Here is a 13,337-nt window from a genome sequence, read left to right as displayed (position 1 = left end):
AAGTAGACCTGTATCCAGCTCTTCCAAATAAAGGTGTCCTTTTCCTCAAGATCCACAACTTTCTGGCTAGGATAAGAAGACTATAAAAAAGGCAGCTCAGATGAGAAGGCTTTGGCATTGCCATGGCAGTCAATGCTATGCTGTTAGGCTTGCCACTGTTCTTTTTCTTAGGTGGCAAGTTCTCCTGGCAGTAAACAACATCTGCCTGCCAATCTCACGGAGCAGAACGCTGTGCCCTGAGCAAGGGACAAAGTCCCCTGAGAATGGCAGAGAGGAGAGCAAACGCACTCGCATCAGCCATGTTGTAGAAAAGGAGTGTTTTCCTGCATACAGACGGACAATCTAAACCAGATACTGTAACAAAAAGCAAGAAGGAATGAGGAGAATGTGGAAGCAGCTAGCATGGCTTCTGGGGTACTTGCCTGCAAGTGGGCAAAGCAGCCTTGTTCCTGATAAAGGTACGATGAGACTATGCAACCTCCATCCCTTTCTCTTATTTTTGGAGTGGTGGTGGTGATGGTTATAAGGCAGAACTGTGGCTGGAAGAGTGACATGGCCTTAAGCCTTAATGTCAGCATCCTTTCAAGAGCAAAGAACATGCTACGCTAAACACACATGCACTAATATAGACAGACAAACATACTCTCTAACATTTTGCAGATTAAAAATGGGACATAGGTGGCTGGGCAACACTGATGTGTGGTGAAGATGTCAATGGATGTTAATGAGGAAGAACGGACAAGCTAGGAGAGGGAGCAGCAGTTTGCTGTTGCCTGTGCCTCCTGGGAAGGGCAAGGTTCTGCCCCCTTTTCTTTTCTCCCCTGCTGTTAATGGAGTACAAACTACTTTTGCATTTTAAACTCAGTATGTACTGCAGCTTGGTTTTACTGAAGTAAGCTGAGAGCAAAGGGGGAAAGTAAGAAGAGAAAGAAAGTGAGACATATAAAAGCAGATGGAAAAATACACCAGAGGATTGAGGCTGTCCCTGTCAAACTGGGGTAGTTGAAGGGCATGAGGCAATGAGGCAAACATTTCATAGACCAGGATCTTTTCCATACTGCCAAGGTATAGTACATTAAGTAGTTTGCACCCAGTTGCTCAGCAAAGAGGGGAGCGGTCAGAAACTTGTCCTTTCCAGTAGACTCAGCCAAAAGCAAACTGCTGCAGCTTCTCCTAGCAAACTCCTCCTATTTTTACTTTAATATTGAAGTGCTGATTTGCCGTCTCTTACTTTGTGTTTTTTGAAAGGCCTGTGCTGTAACATGCCACGGGGTGACACCATGGTGAATTAATTCACTAAGACTCCATCTGGTCTTCTGTGCCTCCTAAGCAGCAAACCAAGCTTCTTTGTGGGCACTACAGGCTGGCATCTCCCATCCACGGCATGGCTGAGAAGCAATCCCTAAAGCTGGCATCTGAGTGCCCAGTCTGCTGGAACCCCTACAATAACACCTTCCGCACTCCCAAGCTACTCCAGTGCCACCACTCCTTCTGCATCGAGTGCCTGGCCCACCTGAGCCTGGTATCCTTACCCCAAAACCGACTGCAGTGCCCCCTCTGTCGCCACCCCACCATGCTCCTATCTAACCAAGCTGTCACCGAGTTGCCCACCAACGAGGCTGTCTTACATCTTCTGCATCTGGAGCCCAATCTCATCATCCTGGAAGGGAGGCAGCTGTACCTGAAGGAGCAGCACAAAAGCAGATACTTCCTACGCCAACCCAGGGTTTATACCCTTGACTTGGGCACAGAACCCAGCATGGACATCTACCCTGAGCCAGTGCAAACAGGGACCATCAGCCTACCTGACCATATTCATTTGCGGGAATGTGCCCGTAACCCCCAACTTCGCCTTTTTGCTTACTTGATGGCCATCATCTTGAGCTTGACTTTGCTACTCATCTTCTCCATCTTCTGGACCAAGCGGTTCTTTGGAGGCTTGGGATGAGGCTACAGTATGGGGGTTTTGTTCTGGTTTTAACCAAGGATTTATGAAAAGAAACTCCATAGTGGGTCTGATGGAAATGGGGAGACTATGTGTGCCTCAGGTGTAGTAATCTGCTTTCTGAACATGCTTAACTGAAGCCAAAAGCAATGTCAAAGTGACATCTCCTGCTGTGCCAAAGGCCTTTGCTACAAGCAGGTGGCAAGCCATCAATAGCCAAGAATGTCTATCATACTGCTAAAGCTTGTACAAACTATATTTCCTCTCCACTGACCTAAGTTCCAAACCTTGCTCTACCTCAAGATATTTCCAGTGTGGGCACACTATAGTCCTAGGAGCCAAATTACGCAGAAATCAGACCCATCTTTACATTCAAGGTGCAGCTTTTTGAAAGGTGTGAAAATTGCTTCAGATGGCATCTATGTGATAATTGTTAGGATCCTGGTTGAAAGGAAGAGGAAATTTCAGGCTTTGCTTCCCCTGTTGAAATCCTGAGCTTTATGTTGTTGTTATGCGTCTGCAAGTAGTCCCTTACTTAAGGTGACCTATCATGGGCTTTTCTTTTTAAGATTTGTTTAGAGGGCATTTATCACTGCCATCCTCTGAGGCTGAGAGTGTATAACCTGCCCAAGATCACCCAGTGAGTTTCTATAGGCCTCTCTTAAACGTAGGATATGCTTGGCATTGAAGCCAAAAGGGGATTTGAAAAAAATATCATTTTCCTCTCAGTTCAAACGTAACACCATCAGATTTGCTGCCTTTGGAGAACTATGCAAGTTGAATGGGAGGACTCTTGTTTCCCAGCAGCCTAAGAGGAGAGGCATTAGAAATGCAAAGAACACACTCTTTGTGATTCAAGCAGAAGGCCTGCTTTAATATTTTTTTAAAAAAACAGTCTCTGTCCAACAGAGAAGGAACCCCAATCCTAAACACCAGCAGAGCGACCTAAGAAGCTGCCCTCTGTTTGTGCTTCAGATACCACCAAGGGTGGGTATGGAATTGATACATGCTGGGGAAGCCATTACCCGGCATGCTGGCTGGCTGCTGAGGTGGCTTTTTTATTTTGCAGTTGCGGTAGTCTAGGGCTGAAGAGACAAAGCCCAATGTATGAGGAAGAGATGTGGGAAAATACAAAAATAAAGATACTCTCAAGAGAAACTCTGCTTGGTTTGATGAGGGTGCATGGAACATCTTTAGGCTCTGTCCTTGGAACTCCAGCAAGCCAGCCACTGTCCACAGTGGGGAATCAGCATGGAAGCCAGCAATGGCTCTTTGTGAACCCAGCTTGTTACAGTTTGGGTCTTCCTTTGTTACAGGATCTGGAAAAGGCCAGTTCAGCAGGAATCCCGGTTTACTCTGCCATCCAAAGCTTAAAGGTTCGGTCATAAGAGCATGTCGCAATCAGCTGTCCATCCTGGGAGATATCCAAACCCATCACTTTGCCCTCGTGCCCTGCCAAGGTTTTCAAAGGGGACCAGCCAGGGTGTGTCCAGACCTTTGCTGTGTTGTCATAGGCTCCAGTGAGCAGGAAGTTGCCATGATTTGCTAGTGAGAGTAGGGAAGAGAGAGAACACTAAGTGAGGAAGAAGAGGAGTGCTTACAGTGCTATATAAATAAACTATAATAATAATAATAATAATAATAATAATAATAATAATGCTCAAGAGAATGGGAGAGCTGATCTCTCAGATACATGAAAAAGAGGCTCATCTAGAAAAGGGATAGGGATCCCAACTCCACCCTTCTACCCTTATCAGTGATTGGAAATAACATTCTATTCACTCTGGACAAAGCCACTTAAAATACTTTGCACTACAAAATGGAAAGCTATTGTTTCTGGAAAATTTACTCTCCCCTGAAGCATGAAGATTGTGACTAAACTCAGAGGAAATTTTTAGGGATGCAAATGCCCAAGCTAACCAAGATGTCCCAGCACTCCCAATCCAATGAACCCCAGCTCCATAATCCCACTGGATTCTGCTGGAGCTCCCAGGCAGCTGTTGAGACTTACGTTCAAACTTAACCCCTGTCACCAGGTTCTGATGGGCAGGGATGGTATAGATACATTTCCTCTGGCGGAGATCCCACACTTTACAAGTGTTGTCACCACTGCCAGTGGCGATGTGATACCTACAGTAAGAGAGAAGGAAGAATTAAGTTTCATTTTGTTTTTACATGTGTCAAAATTAAAATGTACACTTCATCCAGCAATGGCCAAGTGGCTCTTACCCATTTGGGGAAAAATTAATTCCATAGATCTCTTTGAGATGACCTTCCAAAAACATGATACAGCGCCCAGTGCGTAGGTCCCACACACGGCCAAATGCATCAAGGCCACTGGAAGAAACAGAAACACACTGAACACATACATCAGCCTTCCAAAGTTCTCACTCTGAATGGAATTTGACTTAAGACTCTCTCTGTCTCATTGCTCTCCAGATTCATTATGGCCTGAGGCTCCCTAACATTACAAATTGGTAGTCAGAGTTGCATCTGTAAACCAAAACTGAATTCAAGCAAGACAGGTCAGCTCACCTGCAGTACAATCACTGTCTCACTGTCTGCAAGAGGTTTGTCAGGAAAGCTTAACTTTAAGGTTTTGTAGGCAGAAGCCAGATCTGAACTATTCAGCCAATCAAACATGGCAAAGAGAAAAATCTAAGTAATACATTTGCAAGAAAGCTGAAGATGAATATACTCAGATACTAATTTGCACATGAAAAACAATGAGGCAGTAACTCTTAAAGTCTCCTGTTGAACTCCAGCAATATCATCTTGATTTTATGTTAACTTCTAGCATACGTTCATGAATACAGTCAAAATATTAGAATTTCTATCCTGGCTTTTGGGAGGGGCAACACAAGTAAAAACATGGCTAGGATCTTCTAAAGAGAGCTAGTGTGTATAGTGGTATGGGTGCTGGACCAGGATTCTGAGACTAGTGTTCAAATCACTGCCTGGCCATGGAAATCTATGTCCAGGTTACCTTGAGCAAATCATGTTCTCTCAGCCTCAGAGGAAGGTCATGACAAACCCCCTTTGAAGACACCTTGCCCAATAAACACTAGGATAAGGTTGCCATAAGTAAGAGCCCACTTGAAGGCACATAATAACAATAACTAGAATCTTCTAAAAGTAGGAGCACCAGTTTTAAGATGGCCAAGAATGAGCATCACCATTGTTTTCTGCATGACACTTGCTCATGAATATTCCAGAGCATAATGCTGTGCACACATGAAGACCTACCCAGTGCCAGAAAGGGAACCATCAACATGGAAGGCAATGTCATAGACTCCTTTGCTGTGGCCCTCCTGGTGCAGAATCTCCTCTTGGGCCTCCAGGTCCCACAACCGCCATGAGTGGTCATAGCTGCAAACATAAAACCAAAAAGGAGATAGTACCAGAGCTCATACGCCTCCTCTAGTAAGATTTTCCCATCTGCAGAAGTTCAGGTAGATGGCTGGACTGCTTATTTTGACCCCATCTGTGGAAATGAGACAACATCTGCCCATCTTTGCTTTTGAGCATTTGTTCTTGCTAACCCTCCAGGGCAGGGAAAGCAGCAACTCCCATTATTCCTAATCCCTGGCTATGCTGGGCAGGGATGAGGGGAACTGTAATCCAACAAAATCTGTAAGGCCATGAATTCTGGTTCAAGAAAGCTGCTACCAGCAAATATTAATCTTCTAGCCAAGCCAGCATAAGACAGTTTCCCATAAGTGGTTCTCGGCATTTAAACTGGGCTGGGATTTAGCAGAGCAGCCTACTACTAAATACACACACAGACACCGTTGAGTAAGAGTGTAAAAAAAAAAAAATCCTTACCAGGTGGTACCCAAAAATCTGCCTGAAGGATGCCATGCTACCCGTGCCACTCTAACCGTGTGCCCTTCGATGTCAGCCACTGGTTCATCGCTGAAAGAAATGCAAGGATGACCTATTGAGAGTTACTGATAATAAAAGCTACACAAAAAGAGGTAAATAATATGTCATAAAAAGAAATAAAGTTTCTAAATATTGTTGCAAGATACGGCAGGGAGAATTTTGCTTCACTAGTAACAACTGTATTAGCAGCTTGCTTACTTCACAACATAAAATATGTATATTGTTTACTGCACTGCCCCCCTGTGTTCTGTTTCCACTGTTAATTGAAACATAGTCACATGCAAAAAAGGGGTGAGAATCATGCCACCCTTCAGATGTTTTCAGTATGCAACTCCCAGCATTCTTCACTACTGGGTATGTTGGCTAGGCCTGGAGAACCACATGATTCTCACTCCTTAAATAAATGATACTGACAGATTGGCTACAAAAAAAGTCACAGGCACCTCAGGACAATTCTCACTGCTGTTTCCCTTCACTACAATCACTTTAGCAAACTGATTATTAAGAACTGTTCTATTAACTTTCTATGACAGTTTATTTAGGAATCCACTAAATTAAATTGATTATCCATAATTTTTTAGTTTTTTCTCCCATGTGCGTAATTTCTACTTTGTACATCATGCACCTGTCTGTAGTGGATCAATAATCTTTATGTATTGGGGATCATTGGTTGTTTATAGTCGTGCATGCTTGGAAATCACCACAACTTGACAAACATCTTTCCCTAGTTCCACATTTGTACAGACCAACTGTGGCTGCTCATATGCCCTTTACACTTTCCACATCCTTTGTGTAGAATTTGTGACCCCAGTTCTATAGATGAAAACAATTATTTTTTCAGACTGAAAAAGGCCTGACTGAAAACCAATTTTCAGACTAGAACAACTAAGCCCATAGGTGTACCAGCATTAAAGCCTCTTGCTCACAACAAGCAGTATTGGAGAGAAACAAATATATTCCCTATGAGTGCAATTAAAGACAGGGTCTACTCTCTTTCTCTGTGCTCCTCTGGATGTGTCACAAAGAAAACCAGCCGCATTTCTCCAGATGTGCTCTCTTGGAACAACCCTAGATTTCACTTAGTTCGATGTCACTAACATTGACTTCAAGAGAGCAGACATACCTTTCAAGACTCCAGAGCTTGACGGAGCCGTCAGCTGCGCAAGAGGCCAAGTTCACATCCTTCTTGTCCAAGGAGACAGTTGCTTTTGGATGGAAGACAATTGCCCCAACATTTGTGTTGTGTCCTTGGGGAGAAAAGAAACAGCCAGACCCAGGGAGTCAGTCATTCCTGGATTGCTCCCGTGTAACAGCCTTCTCCTTTTCTGTTGCACCCATCATCAGGCTAAAAAAGGATCTCTCTTAAATCTTAGTTGCAAGCTGAATGCTACTGAAATTAAAACCAGCAAATGATTTCCCAGCAAGGACTACCACTTCACCAAAAACCATGGCAGAAAAAAGGGAAAAGAGAAAATAATAGAGTGCTATTCCCAAAACCCACTGTCTCCTATTCTCACCCTGGCAATCATTCCAGTGCTTTATATGAAAACAGAGAAAGGCAGGTCAATTCTGGAAGGGGACAGGGGAGACACTATACCTCGCAAAGTGTGGATGAGATTGCAGTCTGGCACTGACCACAGCTTGCAGAGGCCACTCCTGTGGATGGAAAGGGATGAAATCACATGGGAGAATTTTTTTTTTGTTTCTTACCAAACAGTCTGACCCCACCATTTATTCTTCACATGGCAGCTAATGACGGAAGACACCAGTTAGATTTCCATCAGTGTCTTACATGCATATAATTTCCCCTACAGAAGTGGATGTTTTTCTCTCATGTGAAATGGCTGCACTTAGTTCAAGGTGTGGAAGCAGAGTTGCATATATGGTACCACTGCACATGGATGTACACTGTGTATGGATGGGCATGGTGCATTTGATTGTGCATTCAGTTCTACTTTTGGTGCCTTGGTTCAGTTTTGAAACATCAACAGTCACACAAGGGTTGCGCAGCACAATTGATGAGTCACTCCACATGTGGCGATTTACATGATGCTATCCTGGTGTGGGATGTCAGTCACAGTAATAAGTAATGTTATATAGACACACAAACCCAAAGAAGCAGGAATATTTGGGGATTAAAAGGAACACAAAGCAAAATAAAAAAATAAATATGTCAAATCACTATCAGCTTCAGCCTAATAGTAAGAATTCCAGCCTCAGTATCTTGTAGATTAATTAATTAATTAATTAACAGTCCTTGTAATTTCTCCAGCACAGATGAAAGAATAAGCAAGACTGAGAGTTGATGTAAATGGTACAAAACTATTTATTCTCTTACCAACAGGCTGTAGCCAGGAGCTTTGAGTTGGGACTGAAGTGGCAGAAAGAAATGGGGCGGTCATCTCCGATCTGGCTACAGAAATTATTCAAAGACTGAAAGAAAACAAAAAACAGAATTTGCCATCAGGATTGAAAGAGTTGCCTGGGGCATGTAACACACTCGGCAACAGAGGATGGCAAAGGTAAACCCACTCTGAACAATCTTGTCAAGAAAACCCCATAATAGCTTCACCAGTGGGTTTACCTTTGCCACCCTCTGCGGCCAAGTGTGTTACTTGCCCCAGGCCACTCAGCGGGCTTCCATGGCTGAGCAGGGATTTGAAACTTTGTCATAGTCATAGTTCAACGCTCAAACTATTAAACTACACTGGAGAGGAAATTAATTCCTTTCTCATAAGCTAATGTAAAGCTTGAAGTCTCTGGTGCCTTTGGGTTGCTGAAGGATACTCAGCATGGCAGACAGTCCTACCTACCCTCAGAGATTTGTGCAGTTCTTGTTTCTGGGATGTCCGTGTGGCTTCAGGGACCTCCTTGAGCAACCGGGCTTCATCCAATCGATTTACTGCCCTGGGATGGAAACCAAAACAGATGTAATAAGGTCCTCTACCATTAAGCTGGAGATGCTTAATGGCTACCTTTCTTGCTCACAACTAGCCTGCTGGTATTCTCAGGGACAAGTCTTCTCACAGATACAATTTGTCTTTTGGCACAAGGCTGAAGCCTTTATCTTCCAACCTCCAAAGAAACAATAAATACAAAGACATCCATCAACCTGCATCAACATCTCTCCTGACAATTTCCTTACCGAGGGAGTGAGTAGTTTGCGATCCACAGCCTGGCAGTCTTCAGTGTATTTGGTCCTTCGTGGTACCAGGTTTGCTGATACTGAGAGAGACAAAGCAACAAAGAAAACAAAAATCTCTCATGAGATTTGGCAACTATACTGTACAAGCTTCCCTTTTCAAAGCGCCCTCAATTCAGCTGCGGTTGGGGTTGCACTAGATAAGGAATTTGCCCTTCAGCTCTTTCAAAAGGTGTAGATTATCAGTGATCATTCAGTCCAAATCATGTGAAGTCTAATTTTCAGGGTCAATGCATATTGCACAAAGAAAATATGAAGGCACTTTATATTCTTCATCTTAACCATCTGGCTACTTCCATTCATATTCAATAGATCTGTTTAACTGTTTTTGCAGGGAGTCTTTAATCATTAATATCAAGTTTTAATTTCAAGTGATTATGGCAGACATTGAAATGGTTGGAAACATTAACACATGGAATGGGCACACCTTTGTTAGAAATGTTGCCTTTATTTCGGTATTTATTTCTCATAGCAGATGGCAAACAGAAGAAGCAACAAAGAACTGCAAAGCACACCGGAAAGTTTCGCCTGAACACTGTAAATATGAACAACGGCAATTTCACAACACACTTACCTCCTCTTTGGTTTTCTTGGACTTCTCATCATCCTTTTTGGTTTTCTTCAACGCATCTGTGCCAACCACTGAGAGAATATTCCTTAGCCTGCCAAGAACGGAAGTCAACATTAGACTCATGTTGTTTATAGGTCAAACCAATAAAGGGGCAAATGCATGATCTTGCCTACCTTTCTCTCCTTTCTGCAGGCCCCTCTCCAAACAGGGTGATGGGTTCTCCAAGGGCTCGCAAGCAGGCCTTGACCTCCGAGTCATCTGTGGAAACGTTGATTTGCCTGGCCCGCTTCCGGCGCTCAAACTCGGCCAGTACTTCTGCCTGACGCTCGCTGATGTGCTCCTCCAGGTCAAAAACCTCGCCTGATTACAAAAGGAAGATGGGTGGTTACAGTAACTGTAAGCCAACTGTAAACCAATTGCACTATCTGACTCTCACAGAATACAAGGCAGGCTCTGTTTGACTCATTGCAGCTGAGCTGCAAGGAAAGATTAGAAGTGGTAGGTCTCAAGCCACCCTTCTCCCTCCTGGATGGAGACAGCCTGAAAAACCCACAAAGAGGTATGGATGCTGGCGGTGAAAGCCTTCGACTTCACATTGTCAACTGCTGAGAGAGTGCTGAGTTCACTGCTAAGCAGTACAGAAATGCAAATGCTATTGTCATAAGAGCAAATGAAGAAAATCAAAGTGTGCAAGCAGGGCTCATGTCCCCAATCCCCAGCAACTATAAGAACTGTGCAAGCAACAAAAATCCACCTGCAGTCCGTTCTCAGTCTTCATATCTTCTGCATCCTCAGAATCGGGGGAGAAAAGCCACTTTTCCATGCCATTGGGCAGCTGTTAACGTTTGGCCATGAGGTCCAGGAGGACTCCATGAACCCTATGTCTGCTGGCAAAAGCCAAGCTCATTACGACAACATTTGGTGAAGAATGAATGGTAAGCATTCCAAAGAAGGCTATGAAACCTCCATCCATGGAAGTGTCCCTGCTTTGTCTTACCGCTGGTGACATTGATGTTTCCGGCCTCAATCGCCGCCTTGACCGCATCCTTGCCCATCATCCCGGACTCCCCTTTGAGGATGCGCTCACGCTCCTTCTCCTCCAGGCTCCCATAGAAAATGGGGCCCTTCTTGGCAGGAGGGCCATCTCCGTCATCCGAAGCCTTTGTCTTTCCCAGCTGCAAAGAGGAAACTCAGCATGAAATGTGCCTTTAGGTCCCGCAGAAGAGAGCATACGCACTGTACGAATAATGGAGCCTGAAACTGCTTTAGGTGCTGTAGTTCCCAGCTGTGGAATCCTGGGATTGGTAGTTTCACAGGGTCTTACAGAACTACAAACCATACATATATACAAAACCATATATAAACCATACATATATAGGACAAACATTAATAAGGCTGTAATCATTAATGCTTACTGCTGGGCCCCTCGAGGCAGCCATTAAGTTGCTCGGACGTCTTCCCTGCACTCAAGAAAACCTCCACAATGGACCCTCAGAAATACTTCCGGGGCATTAACTGACTGTCAGCCAATCACGTCCTTCCGTTCTATTCATGCTGCGCCGCTCTAGGATTTTCAGGCAAACTCTATGGTCGCGAAGTGGGCGTGGTGTTTTGGCTAGCGCTTCCGGGTTTCTTTAGATTCGGGGCGTGGCTTACGCGCTTGAAGGCGGTGGGCGTGGCCGTCGCTGCGCATGCGCCCTCCTTCGTTGCTGCCAAGATGCTTCGGAGGAAGCCGACGCGGCTGGAGCTGAAGCTGGACGACATCGAGGAGTTCGAAGGCGCCCGGAAGGAGCTCGAGGCAGGTGGCTTTAGCGCTGCGGCCACACGGCCGAAATAATCCGCTTTGACACCGCTTTAGCTGCCATGGCTCCAGGCTGTGGAATTCTGGGATCTGTAGTTTGCTGGGGCGCTAGAGCTCCCTGGCAGAAACTCACACATGTCTCATAGTATATCTACTTGTCTTGTGTATTGTCACACAATTATATATCATTTTGCTATTGTATGTTTTGATTTTGTGTGTTTTATGGGACGTAATAAAACAAAGGACAAGTACTTGCCCATAGGGAATCATAGCAAAATGATTGCCCAATGTTTCCCTATAGGCAAATATTCCCCTATGTATTCTCCTATGTTTTCTTATGGGCAAATATTCCCCTATGTATCCCTATGGGCAAATATCCCCCATGATTCCCCTATGTATCCTTGTGGGCAAATATTCCCTATGGGCAAATATTCCCCTATGTATCCCTATGGGCAAGTATTCCCTATGTATTCCCCTATGGGCAAGTATTCCCTATGTATTCCCCTATGTATCCCTATGGGCAAATATTCCCTATGTATTCCCCTATGTTTCCCTATGGGCAAGTATTCTGCAATGTTTCCTTATGGGCAAGTACTGCCATTTGCTTTAGTGCCTCCTGTGTTTAATGTTCTGCTCTTTGGTGGAAAGCGTGTTATAAACAACATTGTTGTTGTTGTTGTTTAGACTGCAGAATTGATGCAGTCTGACACGGTTTTAAGTGCCGTGGCTCCATGCTGTGGAATCCTGGGATCTGTAGTCCGCTGGGGCACTAGAGCTCCTTCATGAAAGATCTCACAAAAGCTGCACTCTAGAATTGATGTGGGTTGGCTCCGCTTGAGCTGCCATGGCTCCATGCTGTGCAGTTTGGGGATTTGTAGTTTGTTGGGGCACCAAAGGTCTCTGGAAGAAAAGGGTAAATGCCTCTCCAAACTACAGTTCCCAGAATTCCACAGCGCTGAGTCATGGCAGTTCAGGCAGGGTCAAACGGCATTATTCATGCACTCTGGATGCAACCTAAGTCTCTGGTTTTTGCCCTGTGCTTGGACCTTCTCTGCATTGCTAAGGGCAGCGAATTAACTCCCCATGGAAAGATCTTGACACTTAAAAGTGGCAAAGCCTTTACCCAGCATCGTGTCCTTTGAAATTAGTCTCATGGTTCCTTTTTGCCTTCACAGAGCCGTAAGAAGCAGCGTGAAGAGGTGGATGTGGTGGGCGCCAGCGACGGCGAGGGAGCCCTGGGACTAAACAACGACAAGAACCGAGAACAGATGATCCACGATCGGATCGGCTACAAACCGCAACCCAAACCCAACAATCGTTCCTCTCAGTTTGGGAACTTTGAGTTCTAGGGCCAAAGGACAGTCGTTTTGCTAGCATCCACAAGGTTTGGGCAAAGGAGGAATTCCTTTGAGTCTGTAAGAAGTTCATCTGGAAGCAGCCAAGAGGAATGGGCCTGCCTTCTCTTGGCATTAAAGGAAGTAATTCCTCTGGCAAACCAGAGACTCTTCTCCCAAACTCTATGGCATTTTTGTTCCACTTGGGGCTTTTTCCCTCTTGCAATCTCTTTAGCTGATGTATCTTAAATAAAAGTGTGGTGTTCTTTTCCTTTTTTAAAAGTTTATAAATCACATTTTTTTGGATGAGATGTTTTGAATCTTATGGGTGGAATTAAAATCTCAACACTGAGATGTGGCCAGAATTACATGGATTTTATACATAGGATTTTCCACTTCTCTTATGATTTCCACTTTGGTGGCTAAACCCATAGACCTGTGGGTTGGTGTTTTTGTTTTAATATGCTGGGTATAGCTGCTGAGGTGGGAGCCAGTGAGGGGTAGTGGCTTCGGTCTTGGACTAGGAGACTAGGGATCGAATCCCAGCTTAGCCAAGAAAACCCTATAACTGCCTTAGGGTTGCCATAGGTCAGAAATGA

At 44.6% G+C, this 13,337-nt stretch overlaps 3 protein-coding genes across 3 annotated transcripts; 2 read left to right on the top strand and 1 right to left on the bottom strand.

Moving 5' to 3' along the window:
* The first annotated feature begins 254 nt into the window (after positions 1 to 254).
* On the top strand, positions 255 to 2,763 carry RNF183 (ring finger protein 183). Its single transcript, XM_089535066.1, has 2 exons — positions 255 to 458; positions 1,249 to 2,763. Exon 2 carries the CDS (start codon positions 1,385 to 1,387, stop codon positions 1,946 to 1,948), a length of 564 nt encoding a protein of 187 aa, XP_089391192.1. The 5' UTR covers positions 255 to 458; positions 1,249 to 1,384; the 3' UTR covers positions 1,949 to 2,763.
* Positions 2,764 to 2,791: 28 nt separating this feature from the next.
* Positions 2,792 to 11,106, bottom strand: PRPF4 (pre-mRNA splicing tri-snRNP complex factor PRPF4). Its single transcript, XM_089535065.1, has 14 exons — positions 11,019 to 11,106; positions 10,601 to 10,778; positions 9,777 to 9,963; positions 9,607 to 9,694; positions 8,976 to 9,055; positions 8,644 to 8,737; positions 8,169 to 8,263; positions 7,428 to 7,486; positions 6,954 to 7,077; positions 5,771 to 5,860; positions 5,192 to 5,314; positions 4,175 to 4,282; positions 3,957 to 4,075; positions 2,792 to 3,490 (listed from the first exon to the last, which is right to left on the bottom strand). Exons 1-14 carry the CDS (start codon positions 11,040 to 11,042, stop codon positions 3,297 to 3,299), a joined length of 1,563 nt encoding a protein of 520 aa, XP_089391191.1. The 5' UTR covers positions 11,043 to 11,106; the 3' UTR covers positions 2,792 to 3,296.
* A 177-nt stretch (positions 11,107 to 11,283) lies between these two features.
* LOC149308090 (anaphase-promoting complex subunit CDC26-like) lies at positions 11,284 to 13,020 on the top strand. The gene is made up of 2 exons (XM_089535067.1): positions 11,284 to 11,401; positions 12,580 to 13,020. The coding sequence occupies exons 1-2, from the start codon at positions 11,321 to 11,323 to the stop codon at positions 12,751 to 12,753; spliced, it is 255 nt and encodes an 84-aa protein (XP_089391193.1). The 5' UTR covers positions 11,284 to 11,320; the 3' UTR covers positions 12,754 to 13,020.
* Positions 13,021 to 13,337: the final 317 nt, after the last annotated feature.

The sequence above is a fragment of the Sceloporus occidentalis genome, unplaced genomic scaffold (assembly GCF_023333645.1).
Source record: "Sceloporus occidentalis isolate IW3139 unplaced genomic scaffold, rSceOcc1.0.p SCAF_8, whole genome shotgun sequence".
NCBI lineage: Eukaryota > Metazoa > Chordata > Lepidosauria > Squamata > Phrynosomatidae > Sceloporus > Sceloporus occidentalis.
The sequence above is the reverse complement of the archived record's forward strand: the minus strand, read 5'-3'. Positions and strand labels throughout refer to the sequence as shown.